The sequence below is a fragment of the Macaca fascicularis genome, chromosome 16 (assembly GCF_037993035.2).
Source record: "Macaca fascicularis isolate 582-1 chromosome 16, T2T-MFA8v1.1".
NCBI lineage: Eukaryota > Metazoa > Chordata > Mammalia > Primates > Cercopithecidae > Macaca > Macaca fascicularis.
The window spans coordinates 71,602,316-71,616,060 of record NC_088390.1 but is presented as its reverse complement, the minus strand read 5'-3'; the positions used below and the strand labels follow the sequence as shown (position 1 = coordinate 71,616,060).

General features: G+C 48.2%; 1 protein-coding gene across 11 annotated transcripts in view; it reads right to left on the bottom strand.

Annotated features, from left to right (window-relative positions):
* RGS9 (regulator of G protein signaling 9) overlaps positions 1-13,745 on the bottom strand; it is a 100,860-nt gene that overhangs the window by 62,009 nt on the left and 25,106 nt on the right. For 10 of the 11 annotated variants that reach the window (XR_012426029.1, XR_012426030.1, XM_065531864.2 and 7 more), the window contains 5 exons: positions 9,349-9,399; positions 7,826-7,932; positions 7,564-7,615; positions 7,242-7,300; positions 5,074-5,150 (listed from right to left, as the gene is read on the bottom strand). Coding sequence is in view for 5 of the 11 variants with exons in the window: in XM_065531864.2 (XP_065387936.1) it covers positions 5,074-5,150; positions 7,242-7,300; positions 7,564-7,615; positions 7,826-7,932; positions 9,349-9,399 (346 nt within the window). In the remaining 6 variants the exon portion in view is untranslated. Of the gene's footprint in view, positions 1-5,073; positions 5,151-7,241; positions 7,390-7,563; positions 7,616-7,825; positions 7,933-9,348; positions 9,400-13,745 lie in introns of those variants that run through there. The other variant, XM_074020140.1, reaches the window with a different exon arrangement.

Here is a 13,745-nt window from a genome sequence, read left to right as displayed (position 1 = left end):
TCCTGATGACCTAGACCCCTCTCCCAACCTGCCCAAGTAATTCATGTATACTGTAATAGTAATGAACACAGCAAGCACTGACATCACACTTAAGTACTAGCACTCTTCTAACCACTTTGACACATATTAACTCTTTTAATCCCACTTAATCCTCCCAGTGGCCTTTTCTCACTTCAAAGTTCAGGGCACTGAAACAAAGAGGGGGTGAATGCCCCACCAGCCCACCAGGGTCACACTGCCACAACTGGCAGAAGTGGCACTTGCACGTGGGAGTATGGCCAGGGTCTAACTCCCCTGGACAGCACAGTGCTGCACTGAGATCACACTGCCGCCACGAGCCCTAAATCAAACCAACTCTACCAACGTCAACATTGGAGCACAGTGCACACGTGTGACCCTCTGGCATTTGACCTCCTGGCTTCTTAACTTTTCCCTGTTTGGGCGAACAACATAGTCAGCATCTGGACATCCCACCTGTGGGATGGTGACAAGGAAGATGCTGGCCTGGGGAGTCCTCTCTCCTCCCTGCCTGTGACTTCTACTCTGCCGCTGCAAAGAGTTCATGCCATATCAGGGATTTTTCTGAGCACACCTTATTGCTATAAAAGGCTATTTATGGCCCAGAGCTGTGGCTCATGCCTGTAATCACAGCACTTTCGGAGGCCGAGGCGGGCAGATCACTTGAGGTCAGGAGTTCGAGACCAGCCTGACCAACATGGTGAAACCCTGTCTCTACTGAAAATACAAAAACGTGCCAGGCATGGTGGCATGCACCTGTAATCCCAGCTACTCAGGAGGCTGAGGCAGGAGAATCATTTGAACCTGGGAGGCAGAGGTTGCAATGAGCCAAGATTGTACCACTGCACTCCAGCCTCGGCGACAAGAGCAAAACTCTGTCTCAAAAAAAAAAAAAAAAAAAAAAAAAAAAGCTGTTTATTTTCCTTTTTATCTCTCAGTCTCTCTCCCTTTCCCACTCTGGATGGGAAATGATGCAGGGCCTTCTTCCTCCAGGGGCAAAGTAACACTAATGATCCTGCCGTGGGCCCCCTTCTGTACCATTTCCACGGCGACCCGTGCTCACACTTGTTAATGCTTGTTTTCCCAGGCAACGTGGGATGACGCACATGCCCTCTGCTAGACAGAGTCGGCGGATTCATCTCCCCATTAACATACTGTGAAAAACATCATAACACTTAGGGAGCCAGATGGGTGAACAGCGCCATTTCATTTGGGCGTTCTGTCAGGCTCCTCTGGAAATTAAATATAAACACTGTCTTCAAACTTCCCCTTGACAGCCTAACTGGATTTTCTACCAGGTTAACTAGCCCCTGACCTCAGGAGCATGGGCCACAACTGGCCTGAGGCATTACAGAGTTTCCACAATGCTGGAAAGCTTGGCAAATAGAGTCACTCTCTGATTTACCCCATGGGTCCTTTCCGACTTTGCTCTTCTGCTTTTCTGTGACAGATGTTATTAGAGGAGAGTTGTGATAAACAGAATGCAAGAGAGTTAGTAACCTAGGAATTACTTTCGTTTGTCATATTGTGATTTTTTTCAGCAACAGCATCTGCTTAATTATTCATTCATTCGTTCGTTCGTTCATTCACGTATTCATTGATCTTCCCCTAAGTTCCAAGCATGGGGCGTCTACTGGTGAACCAAACATAGTCCCTGCCCTTGAGTAGCTTTTGAACTAAACATCACATACACAGTCAAAGAATCAATACAGAATTGCAAATTGCATTATGTGCCATAAGGAAACATTCAGGGTACCATCATGGAACATCAGGGATGGCCTCTGTGGTGATTTTTAAATATGTCTATAATTCTTTGACACTCTTTCCATTGACAGATGTGGGTCTATGTCTCCTCCCCTTGAAGCCAGGTGGGATTTTGTGGTGGTTTCTGCCAACATGGGATGTCAGGCATGGCACTGTAATTTCTGAGGCTGGGACATAAAAGGTGGGACAGCTGTCACCCTCCTTACTAGAATATGTGGTCTTGAAGTCCCCAAACACCTGTAAGCTATCTAACAACCCTCCCTGATGCAGCCATGTTGTGAGGGAGCTCAAGCTAGATTACAAAGAGATGCTACAAGAAGAGAGCAGGAAATGCCAGCCAGCCCCCAGTTGCTCCAGGACGCCAGCTCCAGCCATCTGCCAGCAACCACTCAAGAGACTCTGAGTCAGAATTGATCAGCCAAGACATTCCCAAATCCCTAACCTATAGAAATCAGGACACATAATAAAATAATTGTTGTTTTGAGCCACTGACTTTAGGATGATCTGAATGCAGCTAATCAGAAAAGCCTCTTTGTGGAAGTTACATTGGAAGTGAGTGTTCTCCCTGATAGCTAGAGAAGATGGAGTGAGGTGATCTTATTTGTGTTTCAAACACGGGGGCAAATTGGGAGCAGAGAGGCCAGTCGGGAGGATGTTGCCATGGTTCAGGTGATGGTGAGGTTGGTTCAACCAGGGTAGGGGCAGTAGAGGTCCTGATATGGGTGATACTGGAGGAAGAGGTTTGGAGAGTGAGGGAAAGACATATTCGAATATGGACAAGGTAAGTCTGAGGTTTGATAGCAATGTGAGATCTTGAGTAAGTAGCTGGATGCTGAGTGTGGAACTTGGAAGATGGGACTCAGCATAACAAAATGACTACTTCATGGGCCAAGCTACACGGTCAACCTCGTTTTGTGCTGAGACCCTAAATCTGAAATCAGAGGAGCCTTTAAGCCATAAAATTAGCAGGAAAAAGCCATCTCAAGTGGAGCAAGCCTTTCAGGAATCGCTCATTCCAAGGCACCTGGAAGAATGGAAGAGGGGAATGTCCCAGGATCTGGGCAGCACAGAGCTTTATCCCAGCTGAGGCCAAGGCCTTGGTGGTGGACCTGCAGGGATCACTGAGAACAGCTCTGAGCTGCAAGAGCACCCAGAGTGCCCAGGAAAGCAGATATCAGGGTTCACAGTCCTGTGGGTTGCTGGGATCGTCCTGCTCAGAGCAGACAGGAGGAGGAGGGGATGGACGGGCTGAGGGAGAGGGGCACATCTTACCCATCTCTGTGTCCCTGGAGCCCAGCCTAGTGCTGGAACCCATCAGAAACTCAAAACTGGTGCAACAAATGGAATTAAGTAATATCAGCCCAAGTTCTACCATTATCTCAGCAAGTGACCTCAGCTAAGTAATTTTCACCTCCCTAAGCCTCAGTTTCCCCATTTGTAGAAATGCAGGGTGACAATAATTACTATGGTATTTCCCCACACCAACATAAAGTGAGACAGTACCCAAAAACTCACCACATGAAGCTTTATGAACAAATGTAAGTGATTAAAGATAAGCCATGTTGTTTCGCCTCAAACGTGCCCAGGTAAAAACATGTTTGTGGCTAACAAGTAGTGGCGGCTCTCTCACTGATGTTCTACCTGGTTCTAAACCCTAAGAACATAATTTCCACCATGCAGGGCAATAAAGCTATTCTGCCATAAGAATCTATTTTTCCCGGACCAGCTGTCCCGTAAATAGTGTTCATCACTATTCCAATACCTAGGCTGCTGGGTGAGAATCAGGTCTTCCCCATCCAGCCCAGCTAAGCACCAGCAAGTCTAGACCTTCCTGGATCCAGGACTGTCACAGTGAGTGAGGTCGGACCGGGGGATCATCGCTTTTGGTAATCACCGGTGCGGGTCACCAGATGTTCCCAGCTGTCCCTCTTCTCAGGCACCTGGTAGGATTCTATGTCCCCACCCACCAACCTTTGAAGTTGACCTGCTTTGCCTTGTGACTCATGAGCAGGATGACAGTGCTGCTCTGATACACACAGGAAATCCCTGTCCCTGCTAAGCAACGCACAAAGCCCAGATGGTGCTGCTTCTTCTGCATGGGACCTGGAGGTGGGGAAAGCATGTCAGGGTCCCAGCTGCCCCACAGTGGATGGGGAGCACCAGCAAGAAATGGACCTTATGGTTTCCAGCCCCTGAGAGTCGGGGGCTGTTTGTTATGATAGTCTAACCTTGTCATGACAGACACCCTCTCCCTACCACTCCCTGTCCCCAATATCTGCATCCGGCTCTCGTTAAGGCAGAGCCCTGGAGGGGACTTCCAGTTCCAGTTCTGATATGGCAACAGGCAAATGCAAGTGAGCAAGGCGTGGTTCTGACACGCGAATCTGATCACTGTGTATCCCTCCCCTGCTTAAACATCATTCTATGGCTCCCTGTGGCCCTCAGCACAAAGCCCTCTCACGATCCGCTCTTGCTAACATCTCTAGTTCACATCCTGCTAACTTCTGCCAGTTTCACACTTTGCACTCTCAGATGCACCTGCAAGGAACTGCTTGCAGTGGGCACACTCCTGCCTCCAGGCTCTGGTTCTGCCTGCTGGGAGCCCCTTCCTGCCACCACACCTCTCCTCTTCCTCTACAACTGCCACCCTTCACCTGGACCCCTCCTATGCATTCCCCGGGTTCAATGTCATTTCTACGACTCCTTCTGAAAACCCCAGCCAGGTGGTCCTCATCTCGCAGCAGCACCATAGCCTATTCCTTCATCTGCCTGACCTGAGAGACTGTGTCTTTTTATTCCCCCTGCCCAGCCCAGTGTTAGGCACACAAATGCTCAAAAACAAGTTTATTTTAATAAAAGGAAAGAGTCCAGGTGCAGCGGTTCACGCCTGTAATCCCAGCACTTCGGGAGTCTGAGGCAGGCCGATCATGAGGTCAGGACTTCGAGACCAGCCTAGCCAACGTGGTGAAACCCCATCTCTACTAAAAATACAAATAATAATAATAATAATAATAATAATAATAATAATAAACAAAAATTAGCTGGGCATGGTGGTGGGCGCCTGTAATCTCAGCTACTTGGGAGGCAAGGGAGAAGAACCACTTGAACCCAGGAGGTGGAGGTTGCAGTGAGCCAAGATCACGCCACTGCACTCTAGGCTGGGCAACAGAGCAAGATTCTGTCTCAAAAAATAAATAAATAAAAAATAAAATAAAATAAATAAAAAGAAACAAAGAAGGAAGAGAGGGAGGAAAGACACCAAGAGGACAAGCATGGTCTCCTTTCACTCACCTGTACTGCTCTTTGGCCTGCATAATGACAAAGTCCCACTTATAGTTCATTTTTTGGTTCAAGAAATTGTAATTTTCCTGGAGAAGAAAAACAAAATGAGAACAGTAAGCCCCAAGACATATGCCATGTGCCACAGGGCAACAAACTCTAAGTTAACCAAGGGCACACCCCTGGCTCATGGCAACCATGGACCCAGCCTGATGGTGTCTGAGCTGGTTTTACCCCGGTGTTCACTCAAAGAGCAGCTGAATTCTCAAAACGCTTTCATAAGAAGCCTCACTTTTATTGCTCTTTTTTGCTTTTGTAAAAATAAATGTATCCCGGCCGGGCGCGGTGGCTCACGCCTGTAATCCCAGCACTTTGGGAGGCCAAGGTAGGCAGATCACAAGGTCAGGAGATTGAGACCAACCTGGCTAACATGGTGAAACCCGGTCTCTACTAAAAAGAATACAAAAAATTATCCGGGCGTAGTGGCGGGCACCTGTAGTCCCAGCTACTCGGGAGGCTGAGGCAGGAGAATGGCGTGAACCAGGGAGGCAGAGCTTGCAGTGAGCCGAGATCGCGCCACTGGACTCCAGCCTGGGGGACAGAGCGAGACTCTGTCTCAAATAAATAAATAAATAAATATATCCCAAATCTGATTAGGAAGAAAGAATCAAAGAAGAAAAAGAATTTGAAAATCTTTTTTTTTTTTTTTCTGAGACAGGGTCTCACTCTGTTGCCCAGGCTGGAGTACAGTGACACAATCATAGCTCACTGCAACCTCAAAGTGCTGGGCTCAAGCCATTCTCCTGCCTCAGTAGCTAGGACTACCTGTACATGCAACCACACCTGGCTAATTTTTTAACCTTTCGTAGAGATAGGGTCTCACTATGTTGCCAGGCTGGTCTTGAACTCCTGGCCTCAAGTGATCCTCCCATCTTGGCCTCCCAAAATGCTGGGATTACAGGCGTGAGCCACCGCACCTAACCTGGAAACTCACTATTCAGCAACAGAGCATCACAAATTCACAAAAATAAACCCTAAGATAAACCAAAGATAAGCCAGCCTTTCTGAAAACATGCCTGTAAGAATAAAAACACATGGCCTAACATGGTGGCTCACTCCTGTAATCCCAGCACTTTGGGAGGCTGAGGTAGGCGGATCACTTGAGCCCAGGAATTTGAGACTAGCCTGGGCCCCCTGTCTCTACAAAAAAATACGAAAATTAGCTGGGTGTGGCGGTGTGCCCCTGTAGTCCCAGCTGCTACGGAGGCTGAGGCTTGAGCCCAGGAGACAGAAGTTGCAGTGAGCCGAGACTGCACCACTGCACTACAGCCTGGGTTATGGAGCAAGATGTTGTCACAAAAATAAATAAATAAACAAATAAGTAAAAGAACACAGCAAGATTTTCACCCTCTGCCCAGAAATTCTAGCCTTTTGAGGGCTAGCATATGTTCTTTGGGAAATTGGACTCACCCAGCCTAAAACAAAAGTCTATACAGTACAACAGTCTATACAGATTGTTTTCCCATCATAAATTGAAGTTCGGGCCAGGCACGATGGCTCACGCCTGTAATCCCAGCACTTTGAGAGGCTGAGGCAGGCAGATCACTTGAGGTCAGAAGTTCGAGACTAGCCTGGCCAACATGGTGAAACCACATCTCTATTAAAAATACAAAAATTAGCCAGGCATGGTGGCACATGCCTGTAATCCTAGCTACTCGGGAGGCTAAGGCAGGAGAATCGCTTGAACCCGGGAGGTGGAGGTTGCAGTGAGCTGAGATCATGCCACTGTACTTTAGCCTGGGCAACAGAGCAAGACTTTGTCTTAAAAAAAAAAAAAAAAAAAAAAATTCAAGTTCAAATCTGTTAACCCAGGGTTGTCCATTAGAGTACATATTAATTATGTCACATTGTTTTGGGATGGCAAAAGGAAGGGGGGAGCCACCGTGTGCCCAGTAGCCACTGAGGCAAGGGTTTAAATTACAGCAAGAGAAACTAAAGTTAGACATGGGAAAGAATTTACTTCAGTTAGCTGCTTCTAATTAGTAAAAGGATGGCTAGCTGGCTGGCTGGATGGATCATGAGGGCGCATATGAATGTAGTGATGTGAGAATGAGGAAAGTACAGCTCAAAACTATATTCCACTCAATTATAATAACCTCTACTTAAAAGCACCTCCATACCTTTTCATATTCTTCCAAAATTCCTTTCTTCTTGATATTTCGCTTGGCCAGATAGATGGCTGGAAAAGAAAGCAATGACATTTTCCATCATCATCTTTCAGAACCCCATCTGCAGCCTCCCTAAGCCTGAGGCTGCTGTGCTCAGAGTGGGGGAGAGAACGCTCAGCACACCCAGTCCCTTGCCCCTGGGGACATGCCCAGTGCAGATGCGGACTGACATAAAGGTCATGATGACAGCAAGACAAATGTCACCAAAATGCTGCAAGTAAATAAGCAGCATGTTAAGCACTACCAAAGGCATAGCTGGGACTGAAGTATTTACCGTAATCGGTATCTTCAGCTGGCCACTGCTGGGTGGGCCAGAAATACGGTGTCTGCAAAAGAAACCAGGGAAACCACACTTTAAAACTGGATTGTGACTCAATGGACCCCAACCCTGTGACTAAAGAAATCGAACCACCTTAGCCCCCTCCACCGTTTCTGAAGTCCTGATCTGTGAAACTATGAACCCGACCTTTACAAATGAGATCTTTTCAAATGAGATCAACCCTATATGAACAGCCAAGGTCAAGGCCAAGACTCACCTGAAATCGGTAGAGGCTGCCATCAGGCTTGAGAACGAGATTCTTGGGGTCTTGCAGGGGGTAAATGTAGCCATACCTGACAATAAAGTTGCCCAAGTTCTGTGCCTCTGGGAAAAGCAGTTCAGACACGGATGTTAAGAGCAGGGCTGAGACAGGAGCTCATTGCCGGCCTCCACGGCACCCCAAACTCCAGGACAGGTACCCCCTCCTAGCAGCACTGCATCTCATGAGCAGTGAGGACACTGGTTCCTGAACTTGGCTGTGGACAAGCATCAGCTGGGTTGCACGCTAAAAGGAGGACCTCCCAGGTCCTATCCTAAGGAATGACAACTCAGTAAGTCTGGACGGGAACTAGGAAACCTGGATGTTAACAGAACCCACAGGTGGTCTGCTGCAGCGGGTGATGGTTAAGGAAGGCCTAGAAAAGCCTCTGTAGGCCCATTGGGTCTGGGAAAGGTCACAGGACTGGGAAGAAAATGTCTCTGTTGGACCAACGGACACTTTGTCACTCAAAGAATGAGCGAGGAGCACCATGTTTATTGCCAACTTCTATCCCAAGCTCACCTCTACCTGATCCCAGGTCCTCTCCTTCCCATTTCACTTTAATTCCTACCCTGCTCCAGTTTATTTGGAAGCACAGCCTTGTTTATCAATTATATCAATTAAAGGACAAACTTCTTTGGTTCTTTCTCCAAAGCACCAATGAAAGCAGATGTCTTTCCATCCTCTGGAGGGGATTCCATCCCTCCATTCCTGCAGGAACCCCCAGCCAAGGACTCAACCCATCTCCCCATCCCATAGCCCAGCCTCCAAGGTGTGGGAAGACCTCCTCCCCAACCCTCCCTCTCCAGGTCTCGCTCCCTCCGTCAAAGACCGAGTCCTAAAGTTGTATGCCTCATTGTACCAACAGCCTATTTTCTAGTGTGAAATCCCCTCCGGTTTCTTTCTGCTCCAATCCATCTTCTAAATTGCTGCCAGGCACCCTAGTTGAAATACGAGTATCATGCACACTGCCATGCTGGAAAATTGTCTGTGGCTACCTATTGCCTATCTCCCAGATCTTCAGGTGCTCTTCCACCCCTCTGCCACCCTCCATAGCCATCTGGAGCCATGACTCTCAATCTCTCTTGTCGCGCCTCCACTTTCCGCTCGTTCCATTTCTACACCATTGTTCTTGCTAGTGTCCCTTTATAGGAAGACCCTCAGAGCTCCTCTTCACCACTTCACAAGCATCACTTCTTTCAAGACCAGCTACACACAGCACCCCCTCCAGGACTTTCTTGACTGAGTCCTCCCCACTTATCCCTGTTATTTATGCTCTAAATATTTGGTATAAAATAACTCTTTTGTCCCCAAATTATCCTGCCTTTGCTTTTGATTCTGGCAGTTTTACACTCAAAGGTCATGACCCTCCAATTAAAATGCAAATTTCTCAGAAACACAGGCTAAGTCTCTATTTAGTTTCTCCCATGGTGCTGTACACACAGCTGTCCTGGATAACTGACTGCCAGATGAGCTCTCACCCAGATTGGAGATCCAAAGCCGCTGGACGATCCATTGCAGAACATCACTTCCTGCAAAACAGAGACGTTTGCGGTTATCGTCATAGCCTCCTGACATATCCCTGCTCCTCCACGCTGTTGCCTGACCGGTCTCCTTCCTGTTCAGCTGCAATTTCATTCCTCTTTGCTCAGAACCTTCAGAAACCCCCACCCCATCATGTTCAGTCCCAACTCTGCAGCCTGTAATTCAAGGCTATCCATGATCTCACTCCAGCAGATGTGCAACTTAACACCGCACCGCCTGGCCCGGCCCCCACCCACACACACTTCATCTTTATCGTCTCTTATCGTATTGACCTTTTACTTGACAGTAACTTGTGCATGGACTATTATTCACTAACTAGATAGTAAATAGACTAAGTCTAAATACACACACACACACACATACACACACATACACACACAAAGCAGACCCGAGGCAAGTCGTTTGCAGGGCTCTGGACCAAGCTAGGACTCATGGGAGTAAAACAGACCCAGGGATGGGAAGAGGACAGGCTGGGGGCTGGGGCTGGCTCTCCATCTCCCCAAGTTCCCAGGCAGAACTCCGACGAGTCAGAAAATTCTAAACTTGAACCTGGCCTTCCATGACGTTGTGAAGGTACTTTTGTCAGGGTAGGAAGATGGGACCTATCCTAGTTGATTTATAACTTTAGATGACGGAATGAAGGCTCCATGTGTACCCTCGCCCCAGGCCTGGCATATCTTAGGGGCTGGCTTGGGAACAACACACACACGCCAAAAAAAAAAGAACGTGAAAAACTGGCATGAAAAACAGCAGGAGATGCAGGCTTGGAGGCCAGGAGAGAATGTCAGCAGGAGATACAGGCTTGGAGGCAGGAGAGAATGTGCACCCATGCACCTGTCCCACCCACCCACTCCCCTCAAGGATTCAGATCTGTCTAAGGGTCAAGGCAAGCCAAGTTCCATCAACAAGCCTAGAGGTGCCATACACCCCCACAGAAGCTCTGAGCCCCTTTCCTCAGCCTGGGCCCTCTGGCCTCACAAGCAGAAGGTACGCCTTCTAGGCACAAGGTAAGAGCATCTCAGAAGATAGACAAGGTGCCCTGGAACGAAGCACCCCATCACAGAGGCCGTCATGCAGACGCCAGTGGTCACATTTCCAGCAATCTTAGCCTGCTTTCCAAAGGCTAAGCTGGAAACCTGTCTGCATGGGAACAGGCCCACAAAACACACCAAAGAAGAGGGCCAGGATTGAGACCCCACTGCCTGTGTTTTTATGTCTGGATAATTGCCAGTGATACTTCCCTCCTCGGAGGTGGTGCAGGGACATTTCTTCTTATGACCCACATACACACTCTCTGGGCATAATTGCCTGCCTATGATCATGAGTGGGTATAGACAACCTGCAGTTCTTCCCTTCATGCCCACACACTAGGACACAAATGTCCAGCCATGATCTCTGTCAGTGTCCGCATGCACACCATCGTGGCTTTCCATGGTTCTACTTCTGTTGTTCTTAGCATCATTCACTCCTGGTTGGCTGTTCAAAAGCAAAATCCTTCATCTAAACTCCTACTTAAAATACTAGGACTAGGTGTTTAGACTTTCCACACCAAGTCTCTCTCTTTAAATGCTACACAGTGTTGCGCAGGCAGAGAGACAGACCCAGGCAGACATCAGACTGATTAGCTCTCTCCACTGAGGAGCTGAGGGCTTTCTCATCCACTTGACTGCCTCCCGAAATAGATCAAATGAGATTATGGTGCCACCAGCCTCTGTACCACACAGTCTGTGCTGACAGCATGGCAGACTGCTCAGGCTCCCCCATCAGTCACCTTTGTCCCGAGGAAGCCCTGGGACGCCTGCCGTCCAAGAAGTTAAATAATTTTTTATCGGTGCTGATGTTGCAGGACCAGGGCTTCTCCCTGTGTTGTTTCTACAGCAGCTGGAATTCACCTGTGCAGGAGGAACAAGGAAAAACATGGCAGGATGGGCAACCTTGCCCAAATCCAGGAACCAAGTGTGCCCCGTGCACAAGGAAGGAAAGCAGCTGGTGCACACTGACAGTGGATAAGAATATGGACTCTGGGCTGGGCGTGGTGGCTCATGCCTGTAATCCCAGCGCTTTGGGAGGTCAAAGCGGGCAGATCACCTGAGGTCAGGAGTTCGAGATCAGCCTGACCAACATGGTGAAACCCCATCTCTACTAAAAATACAAAAATTAGCTGGGTGTGTGGTGGGCGCCTATAATCCTAGCTACTTCAGAGCTGGGGCACGAGAATCACTAGAACCCAGGAGGCAGAAGCTGCAATGAGCCAAGATAGCACCACTGCACTCCAGCCTGAGCAACAGAGCAAGAGCCTGTCTCAAACAAAATAAATAAATAAAAGTAAAAATTAAAAATAAATAAACAAATATATACATATATATGGACTCTGGAGTCACATTGCTGGGCTGAAATTCAAGCTCACTCATGAAATGAGCTTAAGGACATGAAGGCAAGTTGCTGAAACTCTTTGGTCTCCACAGCCCCATGTGCAAAAAGTGGGCAGTCATATCTACCCTTAACTTTATTGTGGGTGTTAACAGACAACGCATGGGCAAGCACTAGCTACCACCACCATCCAGCACCCACTGCACACCCAGCACCTGCACATCAGTCTCTCACTTCCTTCCTGCACTCGTTCCCTTAGGGAGGGATTGCTATTCTTGCATTAAAAATGAGAAAACTGGCCAGCTGTGGAGACTTGAGCTGGCAATCCCAGCACTTTGGAAAACCGAGGCAGGAGGATCACTTGAGCCCAGCAGGTCAAGCCTGCAGTGAGCCACAATTGCATTACTGCACTCCAGCCTGGAAGGCAGCATGAGACCCTGTCTCAAAACAAACAAACAAACAAACAAAACAATGGAGAGAGTAAACTGAGACCAGGGCTATAGCTAGAAAAGACACCTGAAGGATTTAATCCTGCACTCTCCACACAATGACAGACAAGAAGTGACTCACGCATTCGATAAACTTTTACTAACCATCTGTTACAAACACAGCTCTGCTAAGCATTGGGGTTACCCAGATGAGCAAGACAAGATACTTTCCCTCGAAGGGCCCCAGTCCAGTGGAGAATTCAGGCCAAAATTAATGACAATCAGAGGCAGGGAGGGGGACAGGGTCAGGGATGCCTTCAGGAAGAATTGTCCCAGCTGCATGTGAGGTGATGGGGGATGCAAAGGCACCCTGAAAAGTCTGCCCACTGTTTCCACTCTGTGGGTGCCCAGAGCTACTCTGGTTCTTAGCCTTTCCAAAGTCTGGCTTGTCAATGTTTCCTTTCCCTCCATGAGCTGCTCTATAGCGTTTCAATTAATTCCCCTTTTGCTCCAACAAAAGAATGGGTCTTCTGTTGCTTGCACGCAAGGAAACCTGAGTGACACATTGCTGGTGGGGGCATCCTTTCTTCTAAGCAGTCAGAAAGGGAAAGGGGAGGCTGTGAGCCAGCTTGTCTCTGCAAAGACTAGGGCACCTTGAGTGAAAAAAAAAATAGTCAAGTCAGGGGTGGCATAGAGGGAGGCACAGCAGTGGTGAGACCCTGGCTTGGGCTATGAGAAGCCGTCTGCTTCTGCAGGCAATACACCTAAGTATGAAACATTGTCTTTACTGCAAAATCAAGATCAGAAAACAGGTAACACATTAACCAAAATGCTCTCCTCGTTTGGTGTCCAGCCCCTCTTGCCAATATCCCCAAATGATGCTCTGCAGGCATGTCACCCTCCCCCCCCCCCCCCCACACACACACAGAGAGGAGACAGTGGCATCACCCCGAAAGGGCAGTTGAGAAGGGCCTGAAATGAATTAGAAGGTAGAAGGTGGAGCAAAACAAAGGCCAACTTTTTTCTGCTAAATAGTATTTTTTTTTTTTTTCTGCTACTTGGTTTCATTAAAACAAAGCAAACAAAACAACAAACAAAAAATGACAGTGAAGGTTTCTAAAATGAACTTCTGGGAGGAATGGCTTCAGGAAATGACCTGTTGAGTCCTTTTCTCCCTCCTGACCCCTTCCTCAGAGGAAGACTTTAGTCCAGGAGTCAGCAAATGTACTCTGCAGAGCGCTAGATAGTAAATAAACATTTCAGCTTTGTGGGAGTCTTGTTCTGTCATCCAGGCTGGAGTGCAGTGGTGCGATCTTGGCTCACTGCAACCTCCGCCTCCCAGGTTCAAGCGATTCTCATGCCTCAGCCTCCCAAGTAGCTGGGATGACAGGCATGCACCACCACGCCTGGCTAATTTCTGTATTTTTAGTAGAGATGGGGTTTCCCCATATTGGTCAGGCTGGTCTCGAACTCCTGACCTCAGGTGATCCACCTGCCTTGGCCTCCCAAAGTGCTGGGATTATAGATGTGAGCCA